Source organism: Astatotilapia calliptera, chromosome 17 (assembly GCF_964374335.1).
Source record: "Astatotilapia calliptera chromosome 17, fAstCal68.1, whole genome shotgun sequence".
NCBI lineage: Eukaryota > Metazoa > Chordata > Actinopteri > Cichliformes > Cichlidae > Astatotilapia > Astatotilapia calliptera.
Genome location: NC_137438.1, coordinates 13,698,962 through 13,715,392, shown reverse-complemented (window position 1 = coordinate 13,715,392; position 16,431 = coordinate 13,698,962). Strand labels below are relative to the sequence as shown.

General features: G+C 40.6%; 2 protein-coding genes across 9 annotated transcripts in view; one reads left to right on the top strand and one right to left on the bottom strand.

Annotated features, from left to right (window-relative positions):
* LOC113008964 (PH domain leucine-rich repeat-containing protein phosphatase 1-like) overlaps positions 1-8,174 on the bottom strand; it is a 23,973-nt gene extending 15,799 nt beyond the window's left edge. The window contains exons 1-2 of the mRNA XM_026146947.2: positions 6,283-8,174; positions 1-163 (exon numbers count right to left, since the gene is read on the bottom strand). The exon at positions 1-163 is cut by the window's left edge and continues 34 nt beyond it. Of these exons, the coding sequence (XP_026002732.1) occupies positions 1-163; positions 6,283-7,858 (1,739 nt within the window). The 5' untranslated portion in view covers positions 7,859-8,174. The remainder of the gene's footprint in view (positions 164-6,282) is intronic.
* A 1,502-nt stretch (positions 8,175-9,676) lies between these two features.
* LOC113008965 (tensin-3-like) overlaps positions 9,677-16,431 on the top strand; it is a 56,908-nt gene continuing 50,153 nt past the window's right edge. For 2 of the 8 annotated variants that reach the window (XM_026146949.2, XM_026146948.2), the window contains exons 1-5: positions 9,692-9,828; positions 14,362-14,535; positions 15,122-15,172; positions 15,256-15,378; positions 15,488-15,552. In XM_026146949.2, coding sequence (XP_026002734.2) covers positions 14,386-14,535; positions 15,122-15,172; positions 15,256-15,378; positions 15,488-15,552 — 389 coding nt within the window. In that variant the 5' untranslated portion in view covers positions 9,692-9,828; positions 14,362-14,385. Of the gene's footprint in view, positions 9,829-14,361; positions 14,536-15,121; positions 15,173-15,255; positions 15,379-15,487; positions 15,553-16,431 lie in introns of those variants that run through there. The other 6 variants (XM_080292105.1, XM_026146952.2, XM_080292107.1 and 3 more) reach the window with 5 other exon arrangements.

Here is a 16,431-nt window from a genome sequence, read left to right as displayed (position 1 = left end):
CCAGTGTGGGCATGCTTCACAGACGAGACAATGAGGCAGGTTCCACTCAGAGTGACCTGACGTTTTGACCAGCGGTTCACGGGCAGTGCCAGCTTCCCTTTCCGCACGTTAAACACCCCGGACAGCTGCACGCGCTCAGAACCTCCCACACTACGAGGTTTACCTGCGGAGGGAAAGAATACAGTATGACAGAAACAGACTTTTCATAACAGCATTATAGAGGTTACTGTATTTTTTGTTGTTGTTTGCTCTATGGGATTTTGTGAATCAACTCTCTCTCAATGGTCTTCTCTTTCACAAAGTGAGAGCTGCGTGGTTATGTAAGAGAACTGTAGCTCAATAGCCTGTGGGCTGGCAGAGAGCAGTCACTCAGTCATCATTTGTTACATTAACCCTTTGCTGACACAAATTAGCTTCAGTAATGAATTGGAGCTGACTTTTGCCAGTATAAGCCAGAATACATTCTAGGTCTTTTAAAGCACTGACTACATTGTCCAGGGTTTTTAAATTCTTGGAAACTCAAAGTTACTTTATATGCTCTTACCAGTGAATAAGAAAAAGGGAGACACATGAAGAGTCTGAGCCACTGAGAGGCCTGAAATCAGATTACCTTGTTATGTAACGTCCTACAATGCCAGCACCTACATCCTCCCTACTGCCTCCTCCAGTGACTTACACACAACATCACCTAGGTTTCACCGGCCCTAGCTGACTCATCAGTAATGCTTCAGTGAACCTCAGTGCTTTAATGGTACTGAATGAAATCTGTAAAGTGCAAAGGATTTAAATCTGTCAGATATAGAGTCTTAAACTGAATCTTTTATTTTTTTGTTAAACCTATTTTAGACTCTTAATTCAAGCATGCAAACTAAACATTTGGGCTACTTTTTCCAATTCAGCTTCACGCACATCATGATTTATTGTGTTCTAACATATCATAGAATCACTGTATCATCATGTAAAATATATCTTATGAATTACTCACTGACTCCTGCCCTTGCTGGAGATTATATTCTTTATCAAATCATTTGAAAATCATTTACATCTTTAGACCTCAATATTCATATTGGATTTTTAAATCACCAAACACTGGCATCAATTTTAAAAATCCTATATCAGTGCAATATCTTCCAATTGTATGCTTTCCATGATCAGCACTAACACTGAGGTTTGTATCTATTACAGCAGGGTTAGGCAACCTTTCTGATGGCAAGTGCCATTTAAAATTTCCTCAGAAGTCAGTGTGCCATATGATTGCATTAGCAATAAATTTTATAACGCGCTATATGAACAGTTACACACTATATAGAACCACTTTATAGAATTATATTTGTTCGCAGATGTTGGCAGCTATCAGTGAATAGTTATCAGCTATTTTGAAACAAAAAAGACACCTTTTACCCATAACAAGAACTCCATAACAGCAAATGAACTGTACAACAGAAAATACAAATGCTATTTATGGTCTCCTCACAACAATGATAAGAAAAATAAACTAAGCCAATATGACATGTCTGTTAATACAGAGACACACATGTTATGTGATCTCTGGTCTCCCACTCAGAGACACAGGTCTCCAAGTGTCCAGCATCCAGACGGCTACCTGAGGACACTCATGTGAGAGAAAATCTGCTCACAGATATGTAGAGCCAAATACCGTCAATAACGCCTCTGCAATGTTCTGAAGAAGGTCAAACTTGTCAGGTAGTGATGTTCAGCAGGTGAAAATGCAAGCTCCATGAACACGCACAGCTGTGGATTCCAGCTGCTTCGATGTCGCATTAACTGGCATTAACTCAGCCAGTTAATGCAAGACAAATCCAGCTGCTCATTAAAGATTTCTGGTTTGTTCAGAAAATCAAACATTGGTCCACACACCTGAAAGTCCCAAAAATGCATTGTGTCTCGAGTTTACAGATGTATCCGTGTCTTTCCGTGGTGCTGATGCTGTGCTGAGCAGAAAGCTCCTGAAGCTTTTGAAGTGTTGGAATGTGGAAAGCTAACAACGTCCCTCTCACCAGTAGGCTAAGTTATTTTTAGCCAATTACAAGTTGAATCTGGTAGTTTGGGTTGTTAGCTAATACCGTCATTAAGAAGAGGCACAACTAATGTGTCTATGCGAGCTAATTTGCGATGTGCACCGCTGGCGCGGCCATTTATTTTTTGATGCACCTTCTCAGATTAATTCACTGCGTGTTGTGCCCAGGGCTGGACTGGGACAAAAAAAACCAGCCCGGCTTGACTAAAGACCGGCCCACCAGGTATTAAGGCCATAAAGCCTTTGAATGAAAACAAATGCTGTTGTGACAGTGATGTACAATCTTGTTGGTATATGTATGATTTCTATACATTTTACGTCAGATAAAAACTTTGGTTGTAAGCTTCAGATAATTATTTATCAGACATTTTAAATGAGAATAAGAAAGTATTTCTTTGTGCCCCCCTTTCCCTGTTAATGCCCAACCTTGTCCCCTGGCAACACTTTGCTAGACCCGCCCCTGCACAGTTACCAGCTGTCAGCTACTTAGAAAAGGATCCTGGTGTTATTTGTCTCTCAGAAACAGTTCATAGCTTCCGTTCAACTCATTCATGTCACCTAAAAGGTAAACCTGTTTCTCCATCACCTGTTCTGCTCTGATGATCCAGTAAGGACATCTCCTGGTTTCATCTTCATGTTTCCCTCTCACCAGATATACAAACCGATATCATGACCAGCAGCTTTACAGCTGTGGCTCCAGCAAACATCAGCTGATACTAGAAATTAATATTAAATAAATTCTAACAACAGCTGATCAAGCTTAAACGTGCTGCTGTTTAGCGCGACATCCGGCAGTTTCTTCTTTCTGGCGCAAAGTGGGCGATAAACAAACAGGAGAGAAAAGCCGATCAGCTGATCATTGATCAGTTTCATGATTAAAGTAGCAACAGCAGAGAGAGGGGGAGAGAATGAGAGAAGAAGAGGCAGCTGTGCAGCGTAACGACAGAATAAATCCACCTTTGTGTCTTTTTCCATCCTAGACAAACCCTTCTCAGATCATCACGAAACACGTAATAATTTCTCTGAATGCGGGACGATTCCGTCTTTTTACGGGACGGTTGGCAACTCTACTAACCTTCTGAATAAAATAAAGTTCACTATCAGTAACATCATAGCACCGACCCAGCTGTATAGAAACTCTGTCGTGCTAGCTAGTACGCAGTATGAGTTATTGTAACTGACTGTAAAAAGTCAGCACAACAAAAATAAACTCCACCTAAACTTGGTTTATATCTGACCCAGATAGACTGCAGGTCATAACTTCTTACCTGAAGTTCAGTTCACCTGACACTCGGACCGGCGGCTGCCTCGGGTCTCTCCTCCTCCTGCCTCCCCTCTCCTTCATCCACCTGCTGGCCTCCACCACTTACTAATGTTACTGAATCTGTGGAAGCTCCGCGATAGCCACCACCAAACAACTGAGTTATTTTTACACACCAATCCACCACGTTTCATTGTTTATACCGTTACCAAAAAAAAATAAAATAAAATCATCGGCCCACCGAGCAAATGCCCGGTATGCCCGATGGCCAGTCCAGCTATGGTCGTGCCATCAGTTAACCCTTCGTGTGCCAACTGTGGCACGCGTGCCTAGGGTTGCCGACCCCCTACAGTATACCAAAAAAAAGGGGAGGAAAATCAGCACACCTGGAAAGCTAAAACCAGAATCTCACAAAAAGAGAAATAACAACAACAACAACCCTGAAAAAGTTGTCCAGAACTTCACCGTCACTGTATCATCTGCAATTTAAACTGATGGAGCAATCAGTTTTTTCAAATCAAATTTTATCATCCATCATCAGTTGGTTACCAAACTCTATACTTTTTAACGGTACCAACTGAATTACGTCTCTACCCTAATTAGCAGCAAAATTTTAGTACCAGTACCATCTGATGGAGAATGACACCATGATGTCACTTCTGAAGTGTGGCGAAATCAAACAAAAACACAGTGCAATAATGGCAAGCTGAACGCCACCTCAGGTGTTATTACACTTTTCAAAACCTGACGCAGACATTTGTAGTGCAAAATGCAAAGCTGGCCATGGCAACACACCTAATCTGAGGAAACTCAATTCATTTGCCATCTGCAAAACATTATATATTAATATTATAACATATGTTCTTATTATATATTGTAAAATACGTTATGCTTTCAATGGAAAAAGATTATATACTTAATTTGCTGCTTTACACACCAAACATTTCAGTTTTCTGCTAAATATCAGATGAAACAGGAGCAAATCCCAGAGAAGGTGGAGGCAGCATGTCTTGAATATTTAAAAAAAATTAAAAAAAAATAAAATAAAATTTAAAATAGCTAATATTTTAACATATCATTCAACATTACTTGTGTTTGAAATCATTTAGGAGACTGACATATAATTAAGATCTACTAACATGTCCTTTTCCCCTTTTCTAAATTCTGCGCATTTCCTCATTACAAACAGAAACAGTGAGGTCTGACTCTGCAGACACCAATGGTGCACTGAAATGTAGATAAGCTAGAACCTAATAAAGGAGAAGAGTTTCTCTGAAAGTGAAACAGAATGTTGAAAAGAAGACAGCCAAGAGTTACTATAGTTCATTTCATTAGCCTGCAGCTTTAGAAGAAAAAGATCTGTGTGAACTGTTGGGTTTAAACTAACAAACCTTATGATTGGTTGGTAAAATTGTTGTCATTATTGGTAGATTGATCAGTATCTAGTCCAAAAAATAATATATAATTAACATAAACATGAACACAATGAACAGAGCCCAGTTTACACTAAACAACACTGAGGAATGTGCATTGTGTGTGTCCACCCTTTCCTAGGCGGAGGAGGTAAGATGTTGGTTGTTAATACACACACACATACATGCCCTTTCCGTCCGTCTAGTTCTCTGAATGGGGAACATCCTGTCTCTCATGAAGCAGGCAACAGCCACACCCTACTGATGCTAGACCTCAACTTTTTCTTGCTTGTGTCCAAAAAAAAAAGCATCTGACATCCTGAGCCACCTCTCGTGTCAAGTTGCTGAATTTTAGCCAAATCTGGATAAGAGTTGTAGTTTCAAGTTGGAAATGCCACTCAGACATTCAGACTCAAAAAAAAAAGGCTGTAAAGTCTGGGAGAGTAAAGCTGCGACCTCTGGATGCTGCAGTTTGAGGCTGAAGAGGAGCCTGCAGCTGCAACTGTCTCAGAGGTAGCCGAAACACTGAGGAGGTGAAATTTGAGTTCCACTAAGGTCACTTTTCTCTTAGCGTAAGCACAACGTGTCAATGTGCATTTGGCTACTGGGATTTCAGATGAGTCAAACTTCTTTGGCTCAGCTCGGGACATCAGAATTAACCAACTCGTGCTGTGCAAACACATACGGGACAACAAAACAAAACAAAACAAAAAAAAAACGTAGAGCAAAAATGTCCTCTCCTGAATTAATAGAAGGGCCCTCACTGTCAGCTGCACAACTCTATTTAGTGTTATGTTACTACTGTGAGACATAAAAGGAGAATGACGGGCAGGGGAATCTGTCCAGCTGCATTTTCAGAGTGCAGAGAAACCAGTTTTGTAGCATGTCACGAGTGTGTCTATGAGGGTTGCAATGGTATGTGTAATGGTCTATTTAATTATTTATTCTTTTTTGGGAGGGGGGGGCTAAAATATAAGGAATTTTAGCACATATCAAAGTCCAATCATTTCCTCCCGACTCTTATTTTGCAGCCTTTGCTGATGAGGTCAAAAATGAGGTCAAAAAACAATATCCAGCAATGCTAATCCCATAAGAGTCCCTGTTTTTCCATCCTCTTACCATGACAGTGGACAAAACAGGATCTTTTATCAATAACAACAACAACAACAACAACAACAACAACAACAACAAGAGGAAGAGGGAAGAAGACAAACTGATTCTATAATGCATCAGGATTTGGTCTTTGCTGACAGAGTACACCTGTTACCTCCAGATGTGTCTCCCTGCCTTACCCAGTTTACACGCACAACACAGCTTATTGTGCTGCTGGGACAATTGAATCCACTTGTTTAACGGTCTGAATGACCAAACATAATGACAGCACTCATGGTATGGTGAGAACAGAAGAACAATGACTGTGTAGAGACAAGCCAAGCACAACTAAAGTGGCTTGCATTAGTTTGTGGTGCTCTTACATCTAACACTGCAGGATGTTTTAATAAGAATTGGGACAACTGTTGTCTTTACTGAGAGAAGATGCCTTTCCTTCTCACTAAAAATAAAGTGCTCACCAAAGTAGAAGCGGATCAGGCAGCCAATTTCAGGATTCATGCCCTCCTCCTGCACTCGCCATGGATCTTCAAACCCCAGATTAGTGAGGTACTCATTTAAGATCTGCAGAGGTCTTTCATCATCCCCAAGCCGCCTCACAGCTCCACCGTGCAGCTGGATGTAGAGGGCCGGCATTGGGCTTATATTGATGGGCTCAAGCCATCCTCTGCTCCCCCCAGGGACCTCTTGTTCAGGCTGGACAGAAGCTTGGCTGGTCAGAGGGCGAGCCTGTGAGCTGCTGGAGCATTTAGAAGGAGGTTTGATTAATATGTGTGTATCTGTGTGGTCACCAGCCCCAGCTTCAGTGTCAACACTTGGTCTTGCGGATTGGTTTGAAGTCTTGGGGATGTCTGAGAGAGAGATAGCTGAATGTGAGGGAGAAGAGATGAGGTCTGTTTCATCAGAGGAGCTCTCAAATGGGTCAGGTCCCTCTGGAGCGCTGTCACAGTTTGGGCTCAGCACAGAAGAGTCGGTGCCCAAACCCAACCCATCGCTGAGTGAGTCCCCGTGCTCCATGCTTCTTGGTCCCCCTGCACTGAAGTCCTCACAGGTGCTGCTCTCTATGTCAGAGCCTGAGTAGACTCCATAACAGTCTCCAGTACTCAAATCCACGCCAATGTCATTCAGGTAGACCTCAGATGAAGAATTACTAGCAGTTTTGTCATCAAGTAGCAAGTTAGAAGGCAGTTCCACATTTTTTGTGAGTTCATTCTCCTCACTTTGGAGATTTTTAATATCCACACTGTCACTGAGACTTTTCATGTCATCAGCATGGCCATTAGTATCTTTACAAAGATCGTTGAGGTCACTTAAAGCAGTAGGTTTGCAGTTAATTCTCAACACAGCCCCAGCTTTACTTCCTTCGAGCTTACAGGCTACCTCTTTAGAAGTAGTGTCCACTGTACACAGCACTGGTCGCGGGTAGGAGGGCGTGAGCCAGTCGTGGACGTGAATGCAACCCCGCCGGAGGTCCGATCTCACCCATGTTTTATCAGAGGCCTGAAGCTGCTTCGACTGCTTCTGTCGGAGGAAGGTTTTTCGATCAAGACTGAGGGTACTCAGCGGCGAGGATGAGGGAGCTGGGCTGGCCGCCTCCGCAGAGGACGCTCCGGTCGAACCGGTGGTCGGCGGAGCCCCCAGAGACAGATTCCTCTTGTGCCTGTGCCGCCTCCTGCTCAGCATAGAGTTTACCGAGGTGGAACTGTTCACCGATGTCAGACTGTAAATGTTGGCCGTTTTCACAACGGACATGGTTGCGTTTTTGGCCGCTCCACCGATAGCGTTGGCAACTTGGCTTTGATAAATCCCGTTCCTTATCGCAATCTGGAGAAGGGAGGTGGCCGCAAGCCCCTTCCCGAAGAGTTTCGCTTCTGCGCCTCCTCCGTCATCCTCCCCGATAGATGGTCTCTTTCCAGAGTGCTGCGGCGATAATCCGCTTGGCTTCACGGAGTTACTGTCACTGCTAGAATCAAGTGTTCCCTGCAGTGTCGAAGAAGACGAAATCGCTCCACACTCGTTTCCCTTCACACTTTCCATTCTGTTAGCTTGCAACAGCAGCGTAGAGTAGTTAGCAGCAGCCCGCAGGTAAACGCTAGCAGTTAGCTTAGAGCCGCTAGCTCGCCCTAGTCACTGCTGGCTGGTAAACGTAAACGGCTCAACATTAGCTTAGCATACTAATGTACAGCGCAATTGCTCTAAAGAATTAGTACGCTACATCTTCCCATGACATCGGACGCCCGTTAGCTCTCTAACGGGAGCTTACCGGCTGGTGGAGATGAGAAAACGCATTTCTAGCTGGTCGCCATGGAAGCTGGCGCGACCACCACTGTACAGACTGCTCACGAATGGTCAGAGGCACACCGTGGACAGGGCGGGGTCTCATCGGATATGAATTATGACACATTCGCTTGCTACCAGAATGCTCGGAATTTTCCCAGTGAACGTACGAAAAGCTTCACGATCAGTCAACGTAGTTAAAATAACGGGGAAAATCCTATTTTCTCCAACGCTGGCTTTTAAGGAACAAAAAAGCCTGACAGTTAAAGTTCTACACCACACCCTAAACCTTTAATCCCGAAATTACGAAATATTTACTTGGCTTTATGTAGTTTTTTTTTTTAGTCTAATACAATATGGAAATGAAATTATTTTTAGAAGTAAATATTTGTAAATCTATTATATGTTTGAGGCTTTGTACAAAACAAGCTAGGGATTAAAGGATCTGACAATATTTTGAAGACTATCCAAAAGAATACAATCAGCAGACGGACAAAGAGGGGAATTGATTGCCAGTTGCAGTTCTTATATGATTTGCAGAAATGTTTTCATCTAATTCACTTTACGATCCGCTTCGTAGGAGCCAGTGAAGGAAACATAAACTGTAGCTACATTAGTTGATTTTGTGTTAACACACCCGGCGTGTTAATTTTCAACAGTAAAAGTATCTTTTTACTGGTATTAATGATCTTTAATTCTTCAACACACATTTATAATTGTTCTGTCGATGATATTTGTGTTAAATGCCGTACGGGTCTTATTAATCAATAACCCGTCATCTGGCGCCATCTAGTGGAAAATGGACGTTATTATTGAGATATTGCCGACACTATGTTATAGTCGTTGTACTGTTTTTTTCATTATACATATTGTCCTCCTAACCCCGATTTACCATAACGATCAGTGATCAGTCTCTGGTAAAGCACTATGAAATGCATTTAATCTGTATGAAACTGCCTATAGAAATAAATTTGTTAGTGTCCAATAGCACCAAAAATATGTGTTTAAAATGCTATTGCAGTAAAATGTAAGCATCCACTGAAGTAGCCACATCAGTGCTAAAACATTGTGCTATTTATCTAGTGGTGGGTCTTGCATACATTAGATTTAACATTGCAACTGTTCAACTGCATGCAAAACAGTCATTTTTCACCAACTATTGAGTTTTACAAGTCAAATCAACCTAACTCAGTTTATTTGTATAACCCATTATCACACATGAAGGTTCAAAGGGCTTGGCAGACATAAACCATACAAGCAACAATTTAAGAAGTGACGTTACAAAGTAAATCATATCTTAGAGGACTCGGTTTCTCCACTCTCTAGTTTAAAAAAATGTGAATAGTTAACATTGAAATGTTGGGAGATTATGCAGTAGATTTGAATAGAGTTACCCTGGAGTGGAGATAACTTAGAACAAACATTTTTGTCAGCTCCCATGTGTGTTGCTGGCTGTTTTTTCAAGAGTACTGTGATTGGATTGTTCCAGCTGTCTTTTTCACAAACAGGGGTGGACACACAGTGAAGTCACACTGCAGTCCAACAGAGGGCAAAGTGCAAGCAGTGCTGTAACAGTGCAGTTTATCACGCTCTCTCTTGCTCTCCGTTCCTCCCTCCTCCCACCTCCTGTGAAGTCTCTCTCTCACACGCACACACACACACACATGTACACAGACTTTCACTCATCAGGCTGTACATTTGACTTCTTGTTTGCAGCACCAGAGGCCGAGGTAAGCCTGTTCCTGTTCTCTCTTAACACGTTACAGTAAGTGTGCGGCAGTGTTAGCCAACATCCTGCTTTCCCGCTTGAAAGCTTTCCTTGAAATCCAGTAGCCTCTGATGCTGGTCCAAATCTCTTTAGTGGTAGCATGTGATGGATGGTAAATTCAAAACGGGGGGCTAGGATTACCACTCCCACGCAGATGCAAAGATTAACCCACTGACACATTAAGACACTGAATCCCAGGAGACGTGTTTCCACTGGGCTTTAGTCCGTCTTAAGTCATTTAATCTTATATTAAGTCTTAAAATCTTGCCTACATTGCCAGTAGGGCTGTGATAATTCCACTCATTTCCATTGCTAACAACTTGCTTTGAGAATTCCTTTGAGTGAAGTGACATGATTTTGATACAAATGTTGCTGCAGGATTCAATTCAGTGTATCTCTGGGTTGGGGTGGGAGAATGTGTAAGAAAATAAAAAAATCTTTGTGGGGATCAGTTGGACTAAATGGAGATTAGCTTAAAGCTCAGGACAAAGGAGACTTTAACGGAGAGCACAGAATTGGACAATAGATCCTGACCACCACAACCATGGTGGGACATCGCTGTCAATTTCACTTGTGTTATTTTGTGAAAACACTTTCAATTTCAAACAGCCCGTTTGGCTGAGTTAACAAATCAAACCCTGGCTCTGCTCCTTCTGCATTTAAGAGGGAAGTCTTTCGCTTGTGAGGAGAAAAATAGAGAAATAAAGATGGCTAATCCATTTTGAAATGCCTTCCTTTAAAAGGGGAAAGAGAGGCTGTAATTGGATGTGACCAGTTTGGGCTCCCTATGGCAACATGTGTATATGCATGTGTGCGGTTAAGTCGCACACTTCCGTTTGTTTTGCTTCCACAGGCGGAGCGCGGACAAATTTAGATTGCAGCAGTCTTAAAACGTTGGAAAAACAGCCCAGAAATACATCATTGGAGAGCAGTCAGTCATTAAGAGTGTTTACCCAACCCTGTCAGAAAGGGCTCACTCGAAAACAGCAGTGCAACAAGTCCAGTTCACAGACAGTTAAGATTTAAACCACCATGCTGTATATGTATGCGTGCATTCTGAGGCCAACGGGTCCCTGAGCACAGATGTGTAAAAGCCCCCCCTCCACCCCTGCCCCGCAGTCTTTTTGGTGTGTGTAGTAGTTTGCAGTAGTTTAATGATTCTTGGTTACCTTTATGGCTGAGTAGGTTTTTTATTTTTTTTTATCTATTTATAGTAATTTTGTAACTATCTGATTTGTATCTCATTTTAAGCATTAGCTATCTCTTTTTAGTCCTTTTTTTGTCTTTGTGTTGTTCTTAGTCTGTCTTTATGATTTTGCGTCCTCTCCCCTTAGTTTTTGGTACTCCGGCTTCCACCCGCAGTAGAAACACATGGAGTTAGTGTGGTTACATTAATTGGTGACTCTAAATTTCCCACAGGTGTGAATGAAAGAAGAAAAAAAGTCATCTGTCTCTAGGTGTTGGCCCAGTAACAGGCTAGTGGTCTGTCCAGGGTGTACCCCACCTGTTGGCCTGTGGTACCTGAGATAAGAGAAGCAATAGGCTGCTACAGCCTATTGCTTCTCTTAAGTGGTTTTGTGTCTCTTTGGAGTCATTTCGCATCAATGTCAGCTCATTTTGCATCTCTTTGCAATTTGTTCATGTCTGTTTGCACTTATTTTGCATCTCTCTGCTGCCATTTAGTCTTTAGAGGCTACAGTAAAGCTGTCAGCTATCCTAGCATATTCATTTCTTTCATTGTTGAAGAACTCTAGATTCTCAGGTTCAGTCTTGAGCAGCTTGAGGTTTACAAATCCTGGTCCTTTGCCAGTCTTTTTTGCTTACTACACTCAAAATTGGAGACAACATAATAACAAAAAAACCCAAAAACTGTATCATTCTCCAAAACGTCCTGAAGACTTTTTTTTACGCAGTTCTTGGACACACAACATAACTTAGAGCTTAATTTTTGGCAGCTAAATTAAAAAAAAAAAGTAGTTCCTTTAATGACGCAGGCTGCTGCTGCAGTAGATTATTCCTGTATGTTGTTTCAATGAAAATGCCTGTCTCTGTTTACTTTGCTGTGGTCACATGGTCAAGATAAAAGCAGGTCAACCACTGCTCTTGTCACACTAATTTCTCTTCTACTGTGTGTGGGTATCACTCCTCTAGATATCAGAGATGGGCAGTAACGCGTTACTGTAATCTGATTACTTTTTTCAAGTAACGAGTAAAGTAAGGGATTACTATTGCAAAAACGGTAATTAGATTACCGTTACTTTCCCGTAGGAACACTGCGTTACTAAAACCGTGATTTTTTGCGAGAATGTCTCACGACAGTGAGGTAAGCGAGTGCGCAGTTAGTGACAACAGCTGTGTGCAGATCAACAATGGATCACATATGAGTGCAGAGAGAGTATGAGCGTGCAGCGTTTAAAGTGTGGAAGTACTGACCTTACTTTGAGTTTGATTCCATAAAAAGGGACAAAAACATTAGTGTCCGTTGTGCGTGGGAAGAAAACTTCTTTTTACAGCGAAAAAAACCCCTAAACTTCCGAGCAAGCACTGAGTGCCCTATCACGTAATGGGAAATTCACAGAGAAACTCGCGGATTCTTCCATTGACCGCGGCACACCTGCACCAGGGTAAACCTCCGCCTACCACAGTCCTGCTTTACAGGTGAAAATAGAGCAACAGGACCGCTGAGTCTTTGACTTTATTTATTTTCTGCTGTGTTTTACTTGCATCTATTTGAAAGACTGAGTGTAAACACACACAAAAAAAAATTATGTGCTGGAATGTGCAGAAAATAGGTTTAAATGTTAAACTAATTTATTCAAGTCAGAGAATGTTGCTTATAGTTTAATTTTTGTTTGATGCATAAAGTTAAAAGAATAAAACGAATAAAACAAGTTAAAAAAGAGACTTTTCCATTTGATTACATTTTGTATGATGGATTATGCAGAAAAAGTAGAATTGGGCTGAAAGATCTATCGCTTTATCACCTATTCAGGTTGTAAATCGTGTTTTTAAAAAGTAACTAAGTAACTAAGTAATTAATTACTTTTGAAAATAAGTAATCAGTAGAGTAATGGGATTACTTTTTTGGGGAAGTAATCAGTAATTAGTTACTGATTACTTTTTTCAAGTAACTTGACTATCCAATGGATTTTAAAGGGTAGACCTTTTATTTCTTTGTTCTAATTTTAATATAATTTTGTATGCGCAGCTTTTCAGCTTAACTTTTCACACTTTCACAACTGACAATAAAAATATTATATATATATAAACATATATAAACACAGTCAAACGATACCTCTCTGCTATTGCTTTTAACATGTTTTTATATATATATATTTTTTGCACATTTTTGTTTTGAGTTCTTACTATGAAACGGCACATTCATTGGTTGAGCATGTCAAGGATGATTCTTCTCTGAAATTCTTGGAAATTCATGAAAATTGACATAATGTTCTCTCTTTGACCTGAAAATAACAGCAAAACCCATAAACTTAAAATATTTACTGAGGTCGTAGAAGATGGAAGCTGCCTTTTTGTAACTACAGGTTATATCCACTTATCCACTATATCACTGTCAATAACTTTAAGTGATGAAGAATTCTATAACTTATTACAATATTTGCATTAATGTGACAAAATTTTGATTTGTGACTTGCTGAGTTGTTAACATTATATATGGTCTAAAAATGGCGTCAAAAGTAAATGTCTAAAGCATGTTATTAAGGACAGAAAGCTACTTCGACATTTTATACTAATGTTACATGTGTAATATAGTATGAATATTAGTTGCTGTCCACATAGTGAAGTGTTAGTTAGCAAAAAGCATTTTTAGTAGTAAATCTCATCAGGTTCAAAACATTTATTTATACACTTGAAATGGATATCAACATGTTTAAAAACTCTAAGAGGTGCTACTGTCTTTCTAGAATTATCATTTTTAGTACCCACTTGTTCCTATTTTAAAGAGAAACTGAGTGAAATGACTGACTTTGTCAGCTAAATAACGGAACAGAAAACAAAGTAGCATAGCTAGTCAAAAGGTTCCTGCTGATATGACTTTTCTTTTTTTCCGAAATATAGGGCCAGTAATGCTTAAAACTTAAAAAAAGACCTTTGTCAAGCTGTTCCAGTCATGAGACTGAAAACAGCTCAGCCACATTTTCCATGTCTTGTCAGAATCAGTGTTTTCAGGTTTAGTGCTGATGAGTAATGAGGTTAAGATTTGGTGTTTGTGGCTCATTGTTAACTCTTCTGTGGTTGCAAGCTCAGTAAGGCTTCCGGTGACTAAGCTTTTGGTTGTCCATGACCTTGCTTTGTTTTAGCAACACATCATGTAAAAGGCTTTGTAAGACTGATCGCATTTGAACTCAGTCCCATGCTGTGTAAGCTGAAATGCAGAAGTGCAGCCGATGTGACACAAGCAAGTCTCACTTCTCTAAATTTTCTTCAGCTATTCTTTTTTTCACCTTCTGTATCACTACTTGGGTCTTTGCAGGCAACTGTGTGACTGAAACCAACTATGGAGGAAGCACATAGAATGGATCTGACCTACATCACTGAACGTATCATTACCATATACTCCCCTCCCGGGTGTCCAGAGGAGATCTATCTGCAGAACCTATGGGAGATTATTCCCATGCTGCAGTCCAAGCATGGACAAAACTACATGGTGAGACAAGTAGATGAGATAAAGGTAGCTAGAGAAATTTTATTTTTAAAGGTAATTGAAAAGCAAACCAAACTGATTCAGAGATTTGAGAGACAGTGGCCTGCTTTTATAAAAAATTAAATATAATTTAAACAATTATGACGCTTCCCGTTCGTACATTCAGTTGTTTTACTAATTTCTTTATTCCAAAACAATATGGAAAGCATCAAAACAACCACATAACACAAATCAAATGCATACTATGAGAAACTTAAAACATTTTATTTAGTTTATCATTTTTCTCATTACACTCTTCCTTTCGTTGTAGTATAATTTGTCTTATGTTTGGAAGTCTTTGTTTTCTGTCCTTGAATGACTGGATATGTTTTATAAGTTACATATAGCTCTATATTAGGATAAATATTATAAAAGTTCCTTACTTGACCTTGCTTCCCTAATCATCATGTTCCTCATACCTAGATGCAAACATTCAGGTAACTGTAAGGTTAAATGTTAGTTAATAAATGTTAAACCACAGAAAAATCTTGTATGCAACCAGCAGAAGTGATTGATTTATTTTATCTCATGCAAACAACCCTTTTTTCAGCTCATCAACCTCTCCCGGAAGCATGACACTGTGAGCAGACTCAACCACAAGGTAATTCTAATGCACTCAGTTTAAATGTCACAATGTAAAACTGTAAGCAGGTACTATAGCGCAACTGGGGCTTTTTCCGTCAGGTTTTGGACACAGGATGGGTGGATCTCTTGGCTCCCAGCCTGGATCAGATCATCGGTGTGTGCACAGCAATAGAGAACTGGCTGAACGCCCATCTAAAGCATGTCCTCGTGTTACACTGCAGGGTAAACATCACTGTAGTCACTGACACTGGCATGTTCTCTAAAGGCATTTGTGCGATGTACGTAAGCACCTAAATTTTATTTATCCTGATCCTTTGACTGTTCCTAACAGGGAGGAAAAGGTCGACTTGGAGTTTTGGTGGCATCCTACATTCACTTCACCTCCATCTCAGCCAGGTAACACTGAATTTTTAAACAGCAGGGAAAGTTTCTGCTGTGCTGGATATTGGTTGTGCATTGGGACTAAATAACTGCACTGCCATTATGTAAAACAAAGCAATATCACATGGCTTAGGTCTCATCTTACACTAGTGTCCTTGGGGTGGAGTTAATATAAAGGGATCTAGATCACCCTAGTCATCATACTGGGTTCAGGCCATATTTGTTTATAAAATGTAGCCTGCTGTCAGTTTTCGAGGTTTTTCAAAGGAGTTCATCCTACAGCAAGATAATAGGCCAGGGGTGGGCAACTCCAGGCCTCGAGGGCCGGTGTCCTGCAGGTTTTAGATGTGTCCTTGATCCAACACAGCTGATTCAAATGGCTAAACAACCTCCTCAACATGTCCTGAAGTTCTCCAGAGGCTTGGTTGCCCAACACCGGTCTAGGCTTTATATGAGAGAAGTGTTACACATCTCCAGGGTCAAACCTTAAGTTGGTTTTTGGATGAACTAGAGAGAAGGGAGAAACTAAGCAGGACTAAAACATTTTTGAGACCTTCTGCAACAGTGTTAGTATAAACTTTTTTGTTTCATTTTGGTGTTTGGCTTCTGAAATAAATCAAGAAACTATGCACGGATAGCTGGATCAATAAACCGTCTTTTAAAATTTGGGATCAGGCCTAAACACAGGCCTCTTCTCTTCTTGGGAGTATAACCTTACATTTTGATACAGATATTGAAGTTTTGCAAAGGATTCATCCTAAATTCTCATAAAATGGACTTCTCGGAGTGATGCAAAAAGAATATTTTCATATGTTGTTGTGTCCAAAAAACCTTTCAGGCTCTGGACTTCACATGTTGGTAATGTTATCTCTGATTACATCAAAGTGCAGGAAA